This window comes from Lampetra fluviatilis, chromosome 38 (genome assembly GCF_964198595.1).
Source record: "Lampetra fluviatilis chromosome 38, kcLamFluv1.1, whole genome shotgun sequence".
Taxonomy (NCBI): domain Eukaryota; kingdom Metazoa; phylum Chordata; class Hyperoartia; order Petromyzontiformes; family Petromyzontidae; genus Lampetra; species Lampetra fluviatilis.
Window position 1 is genome coordinate 5,029,408 of NC_136312.1, and position 23,125 is coordinate 5,052,532.

General features: G+C 55.3%; 1 protein-coding gene across 1 annotated transcript in view; it reads left to right on the top strand.

The window, feature by feature from the left end:
* Positions 1–23,125, top strand: part of FGD6 (FYVE, RhoGEF and PH domain containing 6) — a 66,293-nt gene that overhangs the window by 16,974 nt on the left and 26,194 nt on the right. Inside the window, exons 3-17 of the mRNA XM_078874074.1 lie at positions 499–595; positions 1,011–1,167; positions 1,844–2,150; positions 2,314–2,491; positions 5,689–5,756; positions 5,912–5,942; positions 6,363–6,514; positions 7,375–7,534; positions 9,276–9,363; positions 11,076–11,126; positions 13,082–13,140; positions 15,327–15,398; positions 17,045–17,113; positions 18,985–19,068; positions 20,789–20,868. Coding sequence (XP_078730200.1) covers positions 499–595; positions 1,011–1,167; positions 1,844–2,150; positions 2,314–2,491; positions 5,689–5,756; positions 5,912–5,942; positions 6,363–6,514; positions 7,375–7,534; positions 9,276–9,363; positions 11,076–11,126; positions 13,082–13,140; positions 15,327–15,398; positions 17,045–17,113; positions 18,985–19,068; positions 20,789–20,868 — 1,653 coding nt within the window. The remainder of the gene's footprint in view (positions 1–498; positions 596–1,010; positions 1,168–1,843; positions 2,151–2,313; positions 2,492–5,688; positions 5,757–5,911; positions 5,943–6,362; positions 6,515–7,374; positions 7,535–9,275; positions 9,364–11,075; positions 11,127–13,081; positions 13,141–15,326; positions 15,399–17,044; positions 17,114–18,984; positions 19,069–20,788; positions 20,869–23,125) is intronic.

Sequence of the window (23,125 nt, forward strand, 5' to 3'; positions counted from 1 at the left end):
GGAATTGGGGGGCGGCACGTCGCACTCCCGCCACGTCGCACAAGTCCGCGGGGTGCCGCGTCATCGCAGCTGCCCGATTGTCCTTTAATTTAGCGGCTGACTTTTAAGTCACTTTGGTTGACGAGGCGCGCATAACGGCGTAGCCTCTTATTGACAATCGCGAGCCCGGTAACAAATTGCCTCAAATGTTTAAGGTGGTCGTCGTCTGACAGAGTGTAAAGTAAAAAAATAGTTTTAAATTTTTTAAAATTGTTGAGTCCGTACAGAGTTTGGATACATTTTCACGATGATTTCAGAATGAGCGGATTATTTTAAGAATTTTTGATTTTACTTTTCAAAAAAAATAATTCTAAGCCGAATTCTAGCTGACGATGCTGGATACACCCCAGTATATTTTTTTCGGGGGTGGCCCCCCCTTCAGCTGCTTGGGACGCAAAACTCGTGGCTTCGCTCGTGCCTCGCTTCGCCACCGTGACCGTTGCCCTCGCCCGGCGGCAGGGACCTGCGGTGGCGAGGAGGGAAACAGCAGCAGAGGGGGGAGCTCGCGACTTCGCTCACACGGAGGAGCAGCGAGAGCCATGTGCAGCGCAGCAAAGTGAGAATCCCACAGACTCGCATATAGTCCCCCAGACTCGCGCAGAGGCCCACAGACTCGCATATAGACCCACAGACTTGCACAGAGGCCCACAGACTCGCATATAGTCCCACAGACTCGCGCAGAGGCCCACAGACTCGCATATAGACCCACAGACTTGCACAGAGGCCCACAGACTCGCGAAGAGACCCACAGACACGCGCAGAGGCCCACAGACTCGCGCAGAGGCCCACAGACTTCTACGGTGACTCGTAGTCTTTCCCAAAGAATGACTGACCTATTAGCTGTTCGCCCCATTGACTGACAGAATGACCAATCATGTCACCAGCTGGCTGACCAATGAGCTCGCTCCCCCTCGCCGAGTCCCCGAGATGACGCTGCCGTCGCCGCGGCGGCGGCTTTGTCTCACGTGCAGGTGCGGACATACACGCGCACAGGGTCGCGCGGGGTCACGCGGGACGACGGAGTGGTGGACCCCCCTCTCCCCCTGGGGCTCCGCACGCCGCCCTCCAAACCACGCTCCATCTCCTTTCCGTGCGCCAGCACGCCCAAGCACGGGTGCGCCGACTCGGGTACGAGCCGCTCACCGGCCTGCTGACCGGCCTCTTACAACTTAAGTTACCCAGTGGACTGACCCAAGGAACCAACTGAGTAACCCACTGACCCTTTACCCAGCTGACTGACCAACAAACAAACTTACTGACTAAATTATGAACTCGTCATACAACGGACTGACTCGCTGGCTAACCAACTGTCCAACTAATCTACTGAGTTGTCTTCCGACTGACTAATTGTCTGACGCATTTTCCAACTGAACAGCGAACTGACAAACTAAACTACTGACCCATAATCCAACTGGCCAGCCAACTAACAAGTCGACAGAGCTATAATCCAACCGACCGTCTAGCCAGCCGACCGTCTAGCCAACCGACTGTCTAGCCAACCGACCGTCTAGCCAACCGACCGTCTGGCCAGCCGACCGTCTGGCCAGCCGACCGTCTAGCAAACCGACCGTCTGGCCAGCCGACCGTCTAGCCAGCCAACCGTCTAGCAAACCGACCGTCTAGCCAGCCGACCGTCTAGCCAACCGACCGTCTGGCCAACCGACCGTCTGGCCAACTGACCATCTGGCCAGCCGACCGTCTGGCCAGCCGACCGTCTGGCCAGCCGACCGTCTGGCCAACTGACCGTCCAGCCAACTGACGTATCGTGCTGAATCGGGAGCCGACCGTCATCCCGCCCCAACAGACGCCGCGTACGAGAGCGTGGAGCAGCGCATGGAGCAGCGCGTGGAGCAGCGTGTGGTGGAGCGTGTGGCTGCAGTGCCGCCGCCACGCCCGCGTGGGAGAAGCCTCGGCCTCCAGGATCTCCTCCGCGGTGGTGGCGACCCCCGGTGGGGTGACCCCCACGCGGAGGCCCTCCGCGGCGACTCGGACCGCCGCCGCCATGTTGACGGCGACGATGACGACGATGAAGAAGAAGAACCCTTCTCCTACGTGGACATGAACTCCTTCATGGACGCGGAGGACGGCAGCTTCTCGGTCGCTGGCGCCAGGTGATTGCCTGGCGGCGGAGGGGTCGCGGGGTCGTGAGGTCGCGGGGTCGCGGGGGCGTGAGGGCGTGCGTTTGCATCGTCATTGTTGTCGTCGTCGTCATCATCATTATCGTCATTGTCGCCGTCGTTATCGGCGTCTTTACCATCGTCGTGCGACTCTCAGGACCGGCCAGATGAAGAGCTTCGGCGACAGCATCCAGTCGGACGAGGATGTGCCCGACACCTCGTCGGAGGATAACGATGAGGACGACGAGGAGGAGGAGCGGGAGGAGGAGAAGGCGGGGTGCTCCATGTCGCTCAAGGCGCCGGGAACGCTGCTGCGCCCGCGTGCTCCGCCGCTGGTGAGAGTCGGCACCGTGATTCACGTGCCGGGAAGACTCGCGGATCGACGAGCGCTCGCTACTCGCAGCACTCGCCCCAACAGCTCTGTTCAGGCTACACGGGGGATCTTTGTCTTTGTATGGGGGAGTGGTGGTGCAGCGGTTAGCGTGCCGCGTTACGAACCCGGCTTACATCTTTCTTTCTGATTCCCGTGCCCCCGCTGAACATCTGTGAAAAAGAGCTTCGCAGCTCATCGGATTTCTCCGGAATTGATAAAGTTGCTGATTCTGACATGAGTGGCGAGCGGTAATTGAACCTGTTCCTAGGCCTCCCGCTAGGCTGACTCCTGGTGCGGTGTGTAAATGTCAGCTGGCCCAGCCTAAATCGGTGCTCGCTAACGGTGTGTGCTGCAATGGGGGGACTATTAGTAGGCTCTAGAATGATCAAAAGTTTATTTACCGCCCTTTTCACCAGTCCACTGTAGGATGAAGGCCTCCCCACACCATCTCAATGATGGAAGATTTTGACCATACTTCACCGCGCCCGTCAATGTGGGTTGGTGAAGTTGAAGTTGGGAGGGTGGGTGGGTTAAGCTATCACTCGCCACTCGATGTTAGTCACGGCTGGGAATCGAACTCGGGTCGGCGGCTTCAGAGCGCGCCGTGCCAAACCCAACGTGCTAGTCGGCGCTAGTCGGAGGTGCGGGGGAAGGACAAGAAACTACGCACGTGGAACTTCTTTTGCACAGTACGTAGCCGACCGTGCTCATCGGAGGTGCGGCGATTGCGCGAGTCGTTCTGAACCGCAATCCAGCTCACGTTTGCTGTCGGCAAGTGTCGTAGGTATCGTTACCGCTATCACCATTGTTGTTGTTATTGACCCCAGGTCTGCACGGGACATTAATCACACAGGCGTCGTGACTTGGCGGCCCCTTCCCAAACCGCCTCGGACAATCCGGTTTCCCCCCCCACCCCCCCACCCCCCATTGCACAACCGCTCTATCTTCCCCGTGAATGGACGCATTCAGATGAAAGCCACTGAGGGCCCCCCCCCCCGCTGCCTCCGCCCCCCCCCATAACCCCGTCCCCCCCAGTCCCCCCTCCACTGAGGCCGATCTTGATACCGCTGGTACCAGTCATCGGCAGGGACACACACACAGGGACACGCGCAGGGACACGTGCAGGGACACGCACAGGGACGCACACAGGGACATACACAGACACACAGACACACACACAGGGAGACACACAGGGACACACACAGGGACACACACAGGGACACACACAGGGACACACACAGGGACACACACAGACACACACACACAGGGACACACACAGGGACACACACAGAGACACACACAGGGACACACACAGGGACACACACAGACACACACACACAGGGACACACAGGGACACACACAGGGACACACACACACAGGGACACACACACACAGGGACACACACACACAGGGACACACAGACACACAGGGACACACACAGGGACATGCACACAGGGACACACACAGACACACAGGGACACACACGCAGGCACCCTGCCGCTCCCCACTGCCACTGCCGCCTTTCCGCCACCGTCGCCCTCCGCACCCCTCCTCCCCCTTACCCCCCCCCCCCTGGGTCCCCCCGCGACCCCAAACCATCGTGGGTTCTGGCGCGGGAAGCTCCGCTGCTAAGGAGACGGCGGCGCCTCTGCAGCTCGCGCACGCTCCTCCGCGGGGCCAGGGTGGGGGGGCCAGGGTGGGTGGGGGGGGCAGGGTGGGTGGGGGGGCCAGGGTGGGGGGGGGGGGCGAGGGTGGGGGGGGGCGAGGGTGGGGGGGGTGGGAAGCTCTTTGTGTGCCACGGGGTGGAAGCCGCGACGCCCTTGGCTGCCACCGTGCGACTCCCTTCCCGGTTCGGCGTGGCGGCCAGGGGACGCACAGCGGCCAGGGGACGCACAGCGGCCAGGGCACGCACAGCGGCGCGGCTCCCGGCTCCACCCGCTGCCCCCGCGGCGTTGTCGCTGCGCGAGAACCTTTTCGTTCCGGGCCCTTTGCCCGATTTCATCTCCCGCGGTGGCCCGACTGTTGGACGCTGCTGCAGCTCGCCCGACTCGCCCACCCGGCTTCCGAACCTCCCGGCGCGAAAGTTGAAAGAACCCCGCGGGCCATTTTTCTTACAATCCAACCCCCTCCTCCTCCGCCCCCATCGCCTCTGTCCCACCCGGCCGTCGGGTCGCGTGCGGTGGGGTAAAGTGCGGGCACGCCAACCTCTCCCAGCGTGTCTGGCCGGCGTGGGCGAGTACTGGACATCTGTGAGCTGCTGGAGATCTGTGTAAAAGAGCTTTCTAGCTCATCGGATTCCTCCAGTGAAGCAAAATATCCTGATTCTGAGTAGACCGAGAATCGTCAAGAGGGGCTGTCATGTAGGAGAGGGCCCTTGCCGCCAGGAGTTGCGCGAGCAAGCTAACTAATTCTTCACCAAACTCTTTTTATTTTACCAGGCAAGTCCCCACTGAGCCTGTGTAGCTCTATTTCATTAGCGAGCTGGCTCTCAGAAACGATAGCTGCAACGAAGTGGCTTGTCGTGTGGAAATTCACAGCAGCCAAATACTCTGAGCGCGTGATGTTGATTCTAAATGTGGAGGGGAAAACCGGAGGACCTGGAGAAACATCCACATGACCACAGGGAGAGAGACACGCAAACTTCAAATATACAGCAGGTGTCAGGGTCGGAATCAAACGCACAGACCTCCTGCGTACCAGGCGAGGTAGTTAACATCTCCTAGCCATTTGATGACGATAGTGAGAAATTTACAGCAGCCAAATACTCTGAGTGCGTGATGTTGATTCTAAATGTGGAGGGAAAAACTGGAGGACCTAGAGATACATCCACGTGACCACAGGGAGAGAGACACGCAAACTCCAAATATACAGCAGCAGGCGTCAGGGTCGGAATCGAACCCACGGACCTCCTGTATACCAGGCGAGGTAGTTAACATCTCCTAGCCACCGTGGCGCACTTTCAGTTGCAGGGCTGCAGCTTTGCCTCCGATGTAAGAATTACATTTTTGGTGTTCACATGTGAATTTCTCATTCATACAGAATACCCGTTCTAATTCCTTTTGGATGTGAGTAACGTTTCTCACGCGGTTGCTATTTGATTAGATGGTAAAGTTTTTGGTGGTTGTTGTTGTTTGTGTCTCTCCTCTCTCTCTCTCTCAGAGCGATGTGGAAGTGAAGAGGAACAAGGCGTTCCACATCGCGCGCGAGATGGTCAGCTCGGAGAGAGTGTACGTATCACGGCGGCCCACCCCTCCACCCCCTCCACCCCCTGCACTCCACTCTTAATACACAAACCCTATCCTTACCTCTATCCCTGACCCGCCTTGAACACTTAGGCCTGCACACACAAAGTGTCGTGACCATGTGCCTCATGTCTTTCTAGGTTTGTTGATGTCCTGAAGCTGCTACACATTGTGAGTTTTTTAGTTTATTTACACATTCAGTTGTTCAGCATGCCACCCGCTCGCTCATGCCGTCACTCACTTGCACACTCACCCACCCACTAACTCATTCACTCATCCACCCACCCGCTCGCCCACCCGCTCGCCCGCCAACTCGCTCGCTCACTCGCCCACCCTCTCGCTCGCTCACTCACCCACTCGCTCACCCATTTAGTTACCCACCCACTCACCGACTCACCCATTTAGTTACCCACCTCTCCACTCACTCACCAACCGGCTTCTTTACTCACTCAATCACCCACCCACCTACTCATTCACTCACTCACTCACTTATTCTTTCCCTCGCCTAACTAACCCACCGACCCGCTCGCCCGCTCACCCACTGGCCAACCCGCTCACCCACTGGCCAACCCGCTCACCCGCCCGCCGCAGGATTTCCGCGGCGCGGTGGTGAGCGCCGGCGTGGAAGCCGGCAAGCCCCTGGTCGATGAGAAGACGCTGTCCCAGATCCTCCTCTACCTGCCCCAGCTCTACGAGCTCAACCAGAGCCTGCTGCAGGAGCTGGAGGAGCGCATGGCTCACTGGTCAGTCACACGCACCACCACCACCACCCCCACCACCACCTCCACCACCACCAACACCACCTCCACCACCAACACCCCCAACACCACCACCCACCACCCACCACCACCACCACCCACCACCACCACCACACCCACCATCACCACCATCCACCACCACCACCCACTCCACCACCACCTCCACCACCACCCACCACCACCACCACACCCACCATCACCACCACCCACCATCCACCACCACCACCCACTCCACCACCACCTCCACCACCACCTCCACCACCACCCACCACCACCACCACCCCCACCACCACTACTACCACCATCACCACCACCCCCCCACCACCACCACCACCAACACCACCACCACCCACCACCTCCACCACCACCAACACCACCACCACCCCCACCACCACCACCACCACCCTCTCCACCACCACCACCCCCACCACCACCCCCCACCACCACCACCCCCACCAGGGTTCGATTCCCACTCACGGGCCAACACCGGTGACGATTATCTGAACCGGTCCTGGGCCTCCCCTAGGTCGACTCGGCCTCAAATGAGTACCTGGTGCGATGTGTAGTAAACATCGCCATTGGGGAGACAAAGGCGGCCGGGCGTGGTGCTGGCCACCCCACCCCCTTCATGCGCCCGCGGCCGGCCTTTGTAGGCGCATCTTCGCTCACGGCACTTGCCCTCGTCTGTTAAAGCTACACGGGGGATCTTTGTCTTTGCGTGCGTGTCCGTGCGTGCGTGTCCGTGCGTGCGTGTCCGTGCGTGCGTGTCCGTGCGTGTCCGTGCGTGTCCGTGCGTGCGTGTCCGTGCGTGCGTGTCCGTGCGTGCGTGTCCGTGCGCGCGTCAGGGAGGATGAGCGCGAGCGCATCGCCGACGTGATCATGCGCAAGGGGCCCTACCTCAAGATGTACTCGGCCTACATCAAGGAGTTCGACCGCATCACCCTGCTGCTGGATGAGTGCTGCCGCAAGTTCCCGCCGTTCGCCGCCGTCGTGCGGGACTTCGAGGTTCGGCGAGAGCGTCGCGATGGACGATGTAAATCATGATCATCGTCGTCATCACGGTGATGATGACGATGATGATGCAGGTTTTTGTTGGGTTGTATCGCGTAAATATACAAACGTGTCGTTGAACCCGCCACCACCCGACACAGCCAATTACGTCACGTAAACAGAACGTTCCAATTCGGTTCTAGTACAGCACACCGGTGTGCTGGTAAGCCAAGCCGCAACATTGTAATTGTCGATTTAGGGGATGTAACCCAAGGAAAACCTGTTATGGATGATATTGGTCGCGGAAGCCAACTACGTGTTAAAATGATGATGATGATGATGATATATTAATAGTGCCGGCAGCTTGCGACGGCAGGCGCCGCTGCTGCTGCACAGCAGCATTCGCTCCTCGCTTGCTGTCGTAGAGAGAGAGAGGACGACTCAGAGAGAGAGAAGACGACTCAGAGAGAGAGAGAGAGGACGACTCGGAGAGAGAGAGAGAGCGGACGACTCAGAGAGAGAGAGGACGACTCATAGAGAGAGAGGACGACTCGGAGAGAGAGAGAGGACGACTCAGAGAGAGAGAGAATGACTCGGTGAGAGAGAGGACGACTCGGAGAGAGAGAGAGGACGACTCAGAGAAAGAGAGAGGACGACTCAGAGAGAGAGAGGACGACTCAGAGAGAGAGAGAGAGGATGACTCAGAGAGAGAGAGAGGATGACTCAGAGAGAGAGAGGATGACTCAGAGAGAGAGAGGACGACTCAGAGAGAGAGAGAGAGAGAGGACGACTCAGAGAGAGAGAAAGGACGACTCAGAGAGAGAGAGGACGACTCAGAGAGAGAGAGAGAGGATGACTCAGAGAGAGAGAGAGGACGACTCAGAGAGAGAGAGGACGACTCAGAGAGAGAGAGAGAGGACGACTCAGAGAGAGAGAGAGAGAGAGAGGATGACTCAGAGAGAGAGAGAGAGGACGACTCAGAGAGAGAGAGGATGACTCAGAGAGAGAGAGGACGACTCAGAGAGAGAGAGGACGACTCGGTGAGAGAGAGAGAGAGAGAGAGAGAGAGAGGACGACTCGGTGAGAGAGAGGACGACTCGGGGTTTTAGAACGTAGATGGGTTGTAGACCCCAGACAGGTTATACAATCAAGGTGGGTTCCGGAACCGGCACGGGCTCAGCCAAAGTTTTACAGGACTTGACTTGGCTTAGCCAAGTCTTCAAGAAGAGAGAGGGGGCACTGCCTTAACCAGCTGTTCTAGATCTGGAAGCAGTTTTTATCCAGCCGTTTTTTTGGGGGGGGGGGGAATTGAGATCAGGGTCACCGGCTCGATCAACCGTTCCAGAACCAGAAGTTGACCGACGCGGGAAAAAAAAAATATATTCTCAAGCCACAACCAGCTTGAGCCGCGGCTGGTCCCGAACCCGGGGGGGCCGTTTGAGCGACGCGTCTGAGAGCCGGGGCTGACTCGGCTCCCTGAGCTCTCCCCGTCCCCAGTTCCCAGGAACTGATTCGCCGACCCGTTCCAGGACTGGGGACCGGCTCCGGACGATCGTTCCGGTGCCAGGGACCGCCTTGGCCAAGCGTTTCAGAAGCGCGTCAAAACTCGTGCTCAACGTAGGCAACCCCCCCCCCCCCCCACTGTCGTTGCGCGCCCCCCCCCCCGTGCCCCCGCCCCCCCCCCCCGTGCCCCCGCCCCCCCCCCGTGCCCCCGCCCCCCCCCCCGTGCCCCCGCCCGCCCCCCCACGACTCTCAGATGAGCCCCCGCTGCGCCAACCTGGCCCTGAAGCACCACCTGCTCAAGCCGGTGCAGAGGATCCCCCAGTACCGGCTCCTGCTCACCGGTAAGGGCAAGCTCTCGCGTGCCTGCGTGTTTGTGTTGCTGTGTGTGTGGGGCTGTGCGTATGTGTGTCGCTGTGTGTGTGTGTCGCTGTGTGTGTGTGTCGCTGTGTATGTGTGTCGCTGTGTATGTGTGTCGCTGTGTGTGTGTCGCTGTGTGTGTGTCGCTGTGTGTGTGGCTGTGTGTGTGTCTGTGTGGGGAGCGGTAGTGTAGCGGTCAGCGCGCTGCGCTATGAACCTGGCGACCCAGGTTCGATTCCCGCTCACGGCCAACACCAGTGACGATTATCTCAACCGGTCCCGGGCCTCCCTTAGGTCGACTCAGCCTCAAATTATAACCCGGTGCAATGTGTAAACATCACCACTCGGGAGACAAAGGCGGCCGGGCGTGGTGCTGGCCACCCACCCACTCGTGTGCCGTGCCGACCTTCATAGGTGCTCCCGAACAGCACTTGCCCCAACAGTCTGTTCAGGCCACACGGTGGAATCTTTGTGTCTGTGTGTGTATCTGTCTTAGCACGGTTGGCTACGTATGGAGCATAATAAGTTCAACATATATACATATGTTACTAATTGGCTGTGTCGGGTGGCGGCGGGTTTAACGACACATTAATATCACGATCTAAGGGATTAGTGCAAAAATAATTGTGTAACTCATCTTCTTGGTTCTTTCGGTAAAGTCACGTAGAAGGGAAATAATAAAATAATAAAAATAAAACTTTTTTTTTTCTTATTTCCCTTCTACGTGACTTTACCGAAAGAACCAAGAAGATGAATCCCTGCAGTCACGAAAGCTTTAAATCGAAATTGTGTAACTGTTAGTCATCTAAATAGGTGCACGAATGTAAATTAATTTCTAAATAAAAAAAATTTCCCCCGAATAAAGTTGGCTCGAACAGGTTTCTTGAAAAGTTTTGGAAACGCGCGCACGCGCGTGTGTACGCGATCTAACCCCCCCAAAAAAACCCTCTTATGGATGCAGACATACGTCTGTGTTACCTGCAAGTCGGATTGCCTGCTTGTGCACGTCACTTGTTCGCATGTTTTTTTTTCTCTCGGCTGTTTGCCTGTCCCATCTCCTGGTCTGTCCTCCAAGCTCCATCATCTGCCCGTGTCTCTCGGTTTCTCTCCCTCTCCTCATCTCTGTGGGGCGCCACGGTGGCTATGAGATGTTAACTGCCTCGTCTGGCATACAGGAGGTCTTGAGTTTCATGCCCGTATATTTGGAGTTTGCGTGTCTCTCTGCCCATGGTCGTGTGGATTTTCCTCTGGGTCATCCATTCTTTTTTCCCTCCACATTTACAATCAATGTGCATTTCGAGTATTTGGCTGCTATGAATTTCCACGTGATGATAAGCCACTTCCTTGAGCTATCATTTGTGAGAGCCAGGTCACTTCCATTAAATAACTATATAGCTCAGTGGGCCTTACCTGGTCAATTAAAAAAAATAGTTTCGTTTTCTCTACGTCCGTTTGCTGCCCATTCCTCTGTCTGTCAGTCTGTGTGTCTCCTCAATCTGCCTGTTGGATTCTCTGTCTCTCTGCAGCTGTCAGTCTGGGTGTCTCCTCCTCCTCCCCTTCCCTCGTCATCTCCGTGGCAATTTTTTCGTGGAAATTTTTCCGTGGAAATTGTTTCGTGGCAATTTCTTAGTGTCGATTTCTCCGTGGCAATTTCGTTACGTCGTCTCATTGCACTGCTGTCGCCGTATCCCCGCAGACTACCTCAAGAACCTCACTCCGGAATCCGCCGACTACAAGGACACGCAAGGTAAAGCCTCAGTCTCTCTTCCACTGCAGTCCCCAACTCCGCCCCGCTTCGTTCCGGACTGGGGAGAAGCGGTTGTGGCCGGTCCTGGGTTTTGCCGTGTACCTCACTGGCGGTCCACACCGCAGACAGTGCAGCGATCGACGGCAAACCGGATACGTGGAACGGAATATGGACCGGAGCGCGAAATGGAACGCGGAACAGAGTGAATTAACACTCAGAATGAATGATCGTAAGACGGCGAGCGACGTGGAACGGAATGCGGAACAGAACACGGAACGGAGCGAATTAACGCTCCGAATGAACGATCGGAAGACGGCGACCGATGTGGAACTAAAATTTCCAAATCCAGGAACGGAACCGAATGGATTAAAATCATTATTCGATCAATAATGAGAATAAAACTGGTGGAGGTAGGTGGCTGAGTGGCTAAGAGGTCGCAGAGCCAGCTTCGCTGAGCCCATGGGTTTGAATCCGGGTTCCACCCCCTGCCTGTGATGAAACCAGGTTCTCAAGTGCAGTGAGTTGATGGTCTAAGCCCGATCACGAATGACTTACACAGAGACCAATAGACTTATACAGTGACCCACAAACGTATACAGAGACCCACAGACTTACGCAGAGACCCACATACTTACGCAGAGACCCACAGACTTACACAGAGACCCACAGACTTACACAGAGATCCACAGACTTACAAAGAGACCCACAGACTTACACAGAGACCCATAGACTCACATAGAGATGCATAGGCTCACACAGTTGTCATTAAACCGGGTTCTCAAGCCCAGTGAGTTGATTGGTCTCACGCCTGTCACCAATGACTTCACATGAACACAGAACTGCTTCTTGTGTTTAGTTTGTTGTCCTTCCCCGTCACCTCCGATGAGCACGGTTGGCTACGCACAGTGTGACAAGAATTGACAACATACACGCGTACACAAAGAGCCATCGTGCAAGATTCTTGTTAAAATAATAATTTGAATTTATTATCTTTGGTTCTTTCGGTAAAGTCAAGTAGGTATAAAATACAATGAATCACATTTGTGATTTATTTTGTGATCTGTTTTATTTTCTACCTACGTGACTTTACCGAAAGAACCAAGGAGTACGGATTCCTGCAGTCACGAAAGCTTCAAATGTAGATTTAAATGTGTAATGCGGCCTTCCATCCTGGGATCTCAATGCGCCGTGCATGAAAAGCAGTGAAACAAAAACCAGAACCAGCGGTGCCAGCGATCACACTAAAGAAGGGAACGCCACTTTGAAGCGACGGGGGTTTCACAGCAGACTTGGAGATATCCACCGACTCCCATTGGATGATTTCAAGTGGCAAGGCGGCGTTCCGTAGCTTGGGTGCCACACTAACAAAAGTACGATCGCCAAACGAGCGCAACCTAGACCTGGGGGTGCTGAGCAGTTGGAGATTAGAAGATCTGAAGGACCTTGACGGGATATATAAATGTATTAGTCGCTTGCAAGTGATGTGGGATGGTGTGAGCCAATTTAGAGCCTTAAAGGTTCATAGCAGTATCTTAAAATCCACTCGCAATTTCACCGGGTTTTTTTTTTTACTTAATTTCGTTTTAAAATTAGAACTCCGAGAATTAATACACGACGATCAATGCAGCCGCCACGACACAACCATCGCTCCGCGTCGCAGGGCACTTGAGCGGCAGTCTCGGAGGTAGATCTGCGATGTCCGCTTCCTCGGGCCGTTCTCTCACGCGATCGATGTCACCCCCGCTGGGGAGATCCAAACGGATCGTTCCATCGCCGACGGAGGAATCGGGGAACAGAGGCGTTGGGAAATCACCGGACACGTGCTCGCGGGCGCGTGCGTGTGTGTGTACGTGTTGCATCGGCCTTCATAGGTGCTCGCGAACAGCACTTGCCCCAACAGTCTGTTTGGGCTACACAGGGGATCTTTGTCTTTGTTTGTGTTCCATCACGAGCAGCTGCCCTGGCGATGGTGAGCGAGGTGGCTGACCATGCCAACGACAGCATGAAACAGGGGGTAGGTGACACGATAACGGCACACACCCACACAAACACACATACCTACACACACCCACACACACCCACACACACACACATACCTACACACACCCACACACACACACCCACACACACACGCACACATACCTACACACACCCACACACACGCACCCACACACACACACATACCTACACACACCCACACACACACACCCACACACACACATACCAACACAAACCCACACACACACGCACACATACCTACACACACCCACACACACGCACCCACACACACACACACATGCACACATACCTACACACACACACACACGCACCCACACACACACACACGCACACATACCTACACACACCCACACACACGCACCCACACACACACACACGCACACATACCTACACACACCCACACACACACACCCACACACACACACACGCACACATACCTACACACACCCACACACACGCACCCACACACACACACACATACCTACACACACCCACACACACACACCCACACACACACACGCACATATACCTACACACTCCCACACACACACACACACCCACACACACACACACACCCACACACACACACACATACCTACACACACCCACACACACGCACCCACACGCACCCACACACACGCATCCCCCCCCCACACCCCCTCACACCCCCCCACGCCGCCTCCCACACACCCACACACGCACACACGCACACCCCCCACACACACCCCCCACACACACCCACACACACCCACGCACACACCCACCAACACACACCCACACATACCCATCCACCCACACACACACCCACACACACCCACCCACACACACCCACACACGTAAACCCCTACACTCATTCATAAAACAAAGATCCCCCGTATAGCCTACACATGTTATTGGTGCAAGTGCCATTAGCGAGCACCTATGAAGGCCAGTACGGTGCACGAGGGGGTGGGTGGCCTGCACCATGCCCAGCCGCCTTTGTCTCCCTAGTGGCGATGTCTCCACACCGTATCAGGTACTCATTTGAGGCTGGATCCCCACACTCAGACCTCTACAACAAAGACAAAGATCCCCCATATAGCCTTAACAGACTGTAGGGGCAAGTGCTGTTAGTGAGCACCTATGAAGGCCGGAATGTTACACGAGGGGGTGGGTGGCAAGCATCACGCCCGACCGCCTTTGTCTCCCTAGTGACAAAGGCGGTCGGCTGAGTCGACCTAGGGGAGGCCCAGGACCGGTTCAGATAATCGTCGCCGGTGTTCGCCGTGAGCAGGAATCGAACCCGGGTCGCGAGGTTCGTAGCGTAGCGCTAACCGCTACACCACCGCTCCCCACTACTTACACCCCTACGCACACACACACACATGTTGACACACAAACACAAGAGTGACGCTGCTGATAATGCAGAGGTCTTTATGATTGATCATTCTGTTGCTGCTGCTCATGATGGCGATGCTGATGATGATCGTCCTGCTGTGCTAACATTTGTTTTGACGTTTCTGCCGCTGATGCTGCTGCCTGCCTGCTACAGCTGCTGATTCATTATCATACTCTTGCTGATGACGATACTGGCTACTGATCATGGACGCTGCTGCCGTGACCGCTGACGATTCTACTGCTTCTACGAATCCTGATCCTGATTTTGCTGCTGCTGCTCTGGCTGCAGACGATACTGCTGATGCTACTGCTGATGATGTCGTTGGGACTGATAATATGACCCTGTCCGATGTTTGACCCCTGTTATCTCATCGCTGTGAACTCTCCCAATCCCCCCCCTCCTCCCCCTCTGAGTGGGGAGCTGATTTGGACCCCCCCTCCCCTAATCCGAATGATCGTGGCTGCCCCCCCCCTCTCCTTGTGCGGATAAGCTGGGTCTGTTTGTTTAGGATTAGCATGACCGTAAACAACCCCACATGGTCGGGTCATTAGCACTGACATTCCCCGCGTCTGTCCCGTGTGTCCATCTGTCCATCTGTGTGTGTGTCCGCACGTCCACGTGTTCATCTGTCCACGTGCTCATCTGTCCACGTGTTCATCTGTCCACGTGTTCATCTGTCCACGTGTTCATCTGTCCGTGTGCCCGTGCGTCTCACCACGTGTCCCGTCTGTCCATCTTTCCACACGTCCATCTGTGTGTCTTTCTGTCTGTCTGTGTGTCCACCTCTCCACGTGTCTCTGCAGGACAACTTTGAGAAGCTGATGCAGATTCAGTACAGTCTGACGGGACATCACGAGATTGTTCAGCCCGGGAGGGTGAGTGGTGGTTGCTAGCTCAGCCACAACCACAACAACCAGCAAACAATAACAACCACAGCAACCATAACCACAACATCCATAAACAACAACAATAAACAACAACAACGATGCCAAACAAAGATTCCCCTGTATCGCCTTAACAGATGTTTAACTCGAGCTCTTCATGCTTTGACGTTTGCATGGTCCTTGTACTGTTTGCCTCTCGGCAGCCCTTTCGTCTCGAGCGCTGACAAGCAGCCGTAACGTACGTGCGTGTGTTGAACTTCTTTCGTGCCGTACGTGGCCAACCGTTGCCGATCGGAGGTTCTCTCTGGCGCAGGCCAATCGGCGTCAAGGACAAGGCGTGCATTGTCAAAGCATGCTTGTTGGCGTGTTTGTTGGCGTGTTTTACCACAAGTACGCGAAGGGTCATGCAGACTCGATGCCTTGTTATAGGTGCCTAGTTGGTGTGTTGATATCCTAACGCCTGGATTAAGCCAGAATGGGTGAAGCCTGTTCTTATTGCATCATTCTCTCACTCTTCTAATAGGAATGATCGTGTCAACTCGTAACGCGCTGTCGCTGAACAATGTTTGCGTGTCCTTTTGATCACCCACTCACCCACCCACCCACTCACCCACTTGCTCATTCACCCACCCACTCACTCACCAACCCACTCACGCATTTGCTCACTCGCCCACCCACTCACCCACTTGCTTACTCAGCCACTCACTCACCCACTCACTCGCCTACTTGCCCACTCGTCCACTCACTCGCCAATCTACTCACCCACCTACTCACTAGCCAACTCACTCACCCACTTGCTCACCCACTCACTCACTCATTTATTAATTCACCCACCCACCCACTTGCACACTCACACACCCACTCACCCACTTGCTTACTCAGCCACTCACTCACCCACCCACTCACTCACCTACTTGCTCACTCGCCCACTCACTCGCCAATCCACTAATTCACCCGTTAACTCACCCACGCACTCACCCACTTGCTCACTCATCTACCCACTCACCCACTTGCACACTCACCCACTCACTCACCGACTTGCACACCGACTTGCACACCCACACACTCACTCACCCACTCACTCACCCACTCACTCACCCACTTGCACACCCACTCACTCACTCACTCACCCACTCATTCACTCACTTATTCACTCACCCACTCACTCATTCACCCGCTGACTCACCTACCCACTCACCCACTTGCACACTCACCCACCCACTCACCCACTTGCACACCCACCCACTCACCCACTTGCACACCCACCCACTCACCCACTTGCACACCCACCCACTCACTCGGAGGCGCGAGGAGGAACCACGGACGGACCGAAAGGTTTATTTTCCGCCCTATCCCTCCGGCCTCTTTATTTTTCATGAGCTAGGACCATCGCCCGAAACGTCGCCTGTTAAAAAAAAACACAGCAATTTTTTTCCTTTTAAGGCCGCGGCGCCGTTATCGACGAGAGCGTTGAGTTTGTTGTCGTTGTTGTTAGTTCGTGAAGCGGCAGCTTCACCTAGAGCGCTGGGTCGCACGGGGGTCGCTGGCGCCGCCGCGAAGCTGCGACTGACGCCTGCCGCTGCCCCCGCGTGTCCCCCCCCCCGTCCCGCGGGGCCACCGCCTGCTGCTCTCCACAGGTCTTCCTCAAGGAGGGGACCCTCATGAAGCTCTCGCGCAAAGTGATGCAGCCTCGTGTGTTCTACCTGGTACGGAGCGCAGACGCACCCCACCTCCTCACCCCCCCCCCTCCCTCCTGACCCCACCTCCTGACCCACTCTCCTCACTCCCTCATCAGGGCCCCTCTCCACACACCCCCTCTCTGTACCCCCTCTCTGTACCCCCTCTCCGCACCCCCTCTCCTCCCCTCCCCCCCCACTATCCCCATCCCCTCTCCACACCTCCCCTCTTTACCTCTCTCCACTTCCCTTCCACCCCGTGCCTCCCTTCCTGCCTCTCTGCCAGCCTCCCTTCCTGCCGCCTCGCTCGTTCGCCGTGTCTCTGACCGCTCAGCTCCCTCCTCGCCGTGTCTCTGACCAATCAGCTCAACATTATTCGCGATGAAGGTTTTGTTGTTTAGATCGCTGCGAGTATAAATGTTGTTGTCGTGACCCTCCACCGCCCGGCACGGCCAGTAAGGGATTTGTCACGCGAACAAAACGCGCCGTTTAGTGACCACTTGAGCCCACAGGTGTGTTTGAGAGTAAATCCACAACATTTACAATCTGAGTAGTACGACGTTTCGCTGGTAATTACATCAACCGGCATCATCAACGTCTACCGCGGAGATGGAGCGGCGGATATCGGGGGCGCGTGCCACGTTGCGCCAGCGTCGCCGAGACGAGCTAAGAGGCGGCGCGAGTCTCTCGGCCGCAGGGCCCCCGAGGGACGCAAACGGCTTGAGGTGGAAGGCCTCCATCCGGCAGTGGATCGATCACGGCTGCTGCTCGCGCTGCTGCTGCTGCTGGTGGTGGCCAAGTCTCGGACTCTGTTCCACCGTAGTTGAACACATTGCAGCAGCGGCAGCAGCACGAGCAGCCCCAGCATTGTGCGGAAACACACGTGGCACGGCGGTGTGGAGCAACAGCTGCAAATGTGGGTCAGTGGGGACGCTGGGAGGGACACGGGGGAGGGGGGTAGGGGGGGACCCTGGAATGTGCCGTGCCGCGCCGCGACTGCCGCGCGCGGAGCGGAAACGCTGCCGCGGATCGGGAGGCTACGGCACAGCCGGCACTCGGAGGGTTCGAGAGCACGCTCACGGGTTACTAGAAAACATACGTGGGTGGGTAGCTGGGTGGGTGGCTGGGTAGATGGGTAGGTAGATGGGTGGGTGGGTATCTGGGTGGGTAGCTGGGTAGGTAGATGGGTGGGTGGGTATCTGGGTGGGTAGCTGGGTAGGTAGATGGGTGGGTGGGTATCTGGGTGGGTGGCTGGGTAGCTGGGTGGGTGGGTAGTTGAGTGGGCTGGTGGCTGGGTGGGTAGCTGAGTAGGTGGCTGGGTAGCTTGGTGGGTGGGTAGCTGGGTGGGTAGATGGGTGGGTACCTAGATGGGTAGTTGCATGGGTAGCTGGTTGATTGGGTGGGTAGCTGTTTTGGTGGCTGGGTAGCTGGGTGGGTGAGTAGCTGGGTGGGTAGTTGAGTAGATGGGTGCATAGCTGGGTAGGTGGCTGGGTAGATGGGTGGGTAGTTGCATGGGTAGCTGGTTGATTGGATGGGTAGCCTGGTTTGGAGATGGGTATCTGGGTAGGTAGCTGTGTTGTTGGATAGGTAACTATGCGAGTGAGTGAGTGGGTAGGTGTGTGTAGCTGGCATGGGTAGCTGACATCATAACATTGGCCACCATGGCATATCCGAATGGCGCTGGATTTCACCGCCAAGTTGTGACCAACCCTCTGATCAATCTGCCCGGTTCTGTATCGTGCGAGTGGCACAACCGTCGTTGATCTCACCGCATCGGATCTTGCCCACGAGTGTCGTCCCTGACACCACGCTACGGACGGACCCAACGCATGCAACGCTCTCACCCTGCGCTGTCGTCCCCCCCCCCCCATCTCACCACCCCCCGTGCCCCGTGGCCACAGATGAACGACACTCTGCTGTACACCACGCCGCAGCAAGGAGGCACCTACAAGCTGAACAACATGCTGTCGCTCGCGGGCATGAAGGTACGTCGTGGGGAGTCATCGTCGTTGTTGGTGGTGTTGACGTAACAAGGCCTTTGCCTTGTTACGGACCAATTCAGGCCTTGTTGGTCACCCCGTGGCCCTTATACATCTCAACGTTCATCCTGCAAAGTCCCATCACAAGGAAGAAACACTAACAAATAGACAAACAAAAATGTTTGTACCCGTATTGAAACGGCTGTACGCCATGTGGACCTGAAATCTCAGTTTCCCTGTACAACAATAGGGGATCTACACTATGGGAACCTCATTTGCCAGTAAAAATATGATAATTGGTTTTTTACCCTTCTATCTGGCAACAAAACTGACACCTTTTTACAAGGAGTCATGTTTGCATAGACTGCAATGCCTGCAGTCATAATACAAACAAAAGAACATAACTCTGATAATGTGCACTGTCCTTGAAGTTGATTGGTCCACACCCGAGACAGCTTTCCTTAGAGCCTAGTCTCACATGGGTTGGACCAGATGACGCCAAAAGGCACACAACTCAAAGACAATGCACCATCAGAGTATGAGAGCTCGGGGCAAGCATCTACACTATGGGAACCTCATTTGCCAGTAAAAATATGATAATTGGTTTTTTACCCTTCTATCTGGCAACAAAACTGACACCTTTTTACAAGGAGTCATGTTTGCATAGACTGCAATGCCTGCAGTCATAATACAAACAAAAGAACATAACTCTGATAATGTGCACTGTCCTTGAAGTTGATTGGTCCACACCCGAGACAGCTTTCCTTAGAGCCTAGTCTCACATGGGTTGGACCAGATGACGCCAAAAGGCACACAACTCAAAGACAATGCACCATCAGAGTATGAGAGCTCGGGGCAAGCATCTACACTATGGGAACCTCATTTGCCAGTAAAAATATGATAATTGGTTTTTTACCCTTCTATCTGGCAACAAAACTGACACCTTTTTACAAGGAGTCATGTGTATTATGACTGCAGGCATTGCAGTCTATGCAAACATGACTCCTTGTAAAAAGGTGTCAGTTTTGTTGCCAGATAGAAGGGTAAAAAACCAATTATCATATTTTTACTGGCAAATGAGGTTCCCATAGTGTAGATGCTTGCCCCGAGCTCTCATACTCTGATGGTGCATTGTCTTTGAGTTGTGTGCCTTTTGGCGTCATCTGGTCCAACCCATGTGAGACTAGGCTCTAAGGAAAGCTGTCTCGGGTGTGGACCAATCAACTTCAAGGACAGTGCACATTATCAGAGTTATGTTCTTTTGTTTGTATTATGACTGCAGGCATTGCAGTCTATGCAAACATGACTCCTTGTAAAAAGGTGTCAGTTTTGTTGCCAGATAGAAGGGTAAAAAACCAATTATCAACAATAGGGGAATAAACTATATGGGTTGACAGGTATAGTTTAATAGTGCAGTGTATAGTAGTGCAGTGTGTAGTGTATAGTGTAGTGTACAGTGGTGCAGTGTGTAGTGTATAGTGTAGTGTATAGTGGTGCAGTGTGTAGTGTATAGTGTAGTGTATCGTTTAGTGTATAGTAGTGTATAGTGTAGTGTATAGTTTAGTGTATAGTGTCGTGTATATTTGTGTCGTGTATAACATACCTGTCAATGCCTTATCAGCGCCCTATCATATTACGGACCAATTCAGACCGTATTGATCACCTTGTGCCGTTATAAATCTCAACGTTCTTCCTGCCTTGGTCTTTGTGTACTGTGCGCGCACAGGTGAGCAAGCCGTCGCAGGAGGCCTACCAGAACGAGCTCATCATCGTGAGCGTGGAGCGGTCCTTCATCCTCTCCGCCAGGTGAGGGTGGGGGCCAAGTGACCACACAGCCTCCCCCCCCCCCCCACGTCCCCTACGGCCCCCCCCCCCCCCAAACTCGTGTCTCGCTGTGATGGGCGAGTTGCGGATGGACCCAGCGGGATGGTGTGGGTGACACAGAGGGACAGTCTGGGTGACACACAGTGACAGTCTGGGTGACACAGTGTGACAGTCTGGGTGACACAGTGACAGTCTGGGTGACGTAGAGGGACAGTCTGGGTGACGTAGAGGGACAGTCTGGGTGACACAGTGACAGTCTGGGTGACACAGTGACAGTCTGGGTGACACAGAGGGACCGTCTGGGTGACACAGAGGGACAGTCTGGGTGACACAGTGACAGTCTGGGTGACACAGAGGGACAGTCTGGGTGACACAGAGGGACAGTCTGGGTGACACAGTGACAGTCTGGGTGACACACAGTGACAGCCTGGGTGACACAGTGTGACAGTCTGGGTGACACAGTGTGACAGTCTGGGTGACACAGAGTGACAGTTTGGGTGACACAGTGACAGTTTGGGTGACACAGTGACAGTTTGGGTGACACAGAGGGACAGTCTGGGTGACACACAGTGACAGTCTGGGTGACACAGTGACAGTCTGGGTGACACGCAGTGGCAGTCTGGGTGACACAGTGTGACAGTCTGGGTGACACAGTGACAGTCTGGGTGACACAGAGTGACAGTCTGGGTGACACAGTGTGACAGTCTGGGTGACACAGAGTGACAGTCTGGGTGACACAGTGACAGTCTGGGTGACACAGTGACAGTCTGGGTGATACACAGTGACAGTCTGGGTGACACACAGTGACAGTCTGAGTGATACAGAGTGACAGTCTGGGTGACACAGTGACAGTCTGGGTGACACAGAGTGACAGTCTGGGTGACACACAGTGACAGTCTGGGTGACACACAGTGACAGTCTGGGTGACACAGTGACAGTCTGGGTGACACAGTGTGACAGTCTGGGTGACACACAGTGACAGTCTGGGTGACACAGTGACAGTCTGGGTGACACAGAGGACAGTCTGGGTGACACACAGTGACAGTCTGGGTGACACACAGTGACAGTCTGGGTGACACAGAAGGACAGTCGCTGTCCTTGGAGGGGGACAAGTCTCATCGTGGTCTCTTGTGTCCTCACTCTGGCCACACAACATCAACTTGAACTTGGCATCCTCATCATCATCATCATCAAGGCTATCATCATCATCATTTCATGATCTCCTGGAATCATCAATATCATCAACATGATTATCTCTGACCTCTGGCATCATTAACAGCATTAATATGATCAACGTGCTTATCTCATGACCTAATGGCATCATCAATACCAGTGTCAATTATCATTACTCATAATTATCTAATGACCTGGCATCATGTATGCACGCATGTATGTTGGACTTATTTTGCACCGTACGTAGCCAACCGTGCTAATCGGAGGTGTGGGGGAAGGACAACAAACTAAACACAAAGGGCAGTTTGAAAGAAATAAGTTTTCAATCTCGACGATTTAAAACGATGATGATGATCATCATCGTCGTTGTCTGATGACCTCCTGAACTTTGCTCGGCTACTCGAGAGCGAGGGCTACCGTGCCACGCTGGCGTCTCCGCCGCCGGTGCGTTCGTCACGTTTTCCACGAAGCCGGGAGAAGGCATGAGGTCGAGCTAGAGAGAGAGAGAGCGATCGAGCGAGACAGACAGAGCGTGAGAGAGCTGGAGAGAGAGAGAGCGAGAGAGAGCGAGCGAGAGAGAGAGATCTGGCGCACGAACGGTTGTTGGTATTGGATGCCCCGTGGCTGCCACTCGGTCCGTTTGTGCCGATGGAAGGAAGTCGACCAATCGGGAGCCGCGTGCTACAGGCTGACCCAGGAATGTTTCCAAACGGAAGGCTCGCACACGTGTGTGTGCATGTGAGCGTGTGTGTGCATGCGTGCGTGCTTGCGTGCGCGTGCATGCGCGTGCGTGTGTGTGCGTTTTTGTGTGTGCGTGCATGTGTGCGTGTGTGTGCATGCATGCGTGCTTGCGTGCGCGTGCATGCGCGTGAGTGTGTGTGTGCGTTTTTGTGTGTGCGTGCATGTGTGCGTGTGTGTGCATGCGTGCGTGCTTGCGTGCGCGTGCATGCGCGTGCGTGTGTGTGCGTTTTTGTGTGTGCGTGCATGTGTGCGTGTGTGTGCATGCGTGCGTGCTTGCGTGCGCGTGCATGCGCGTGCGTGTGTGTGTGCGTTTTTGTGTGTGCGT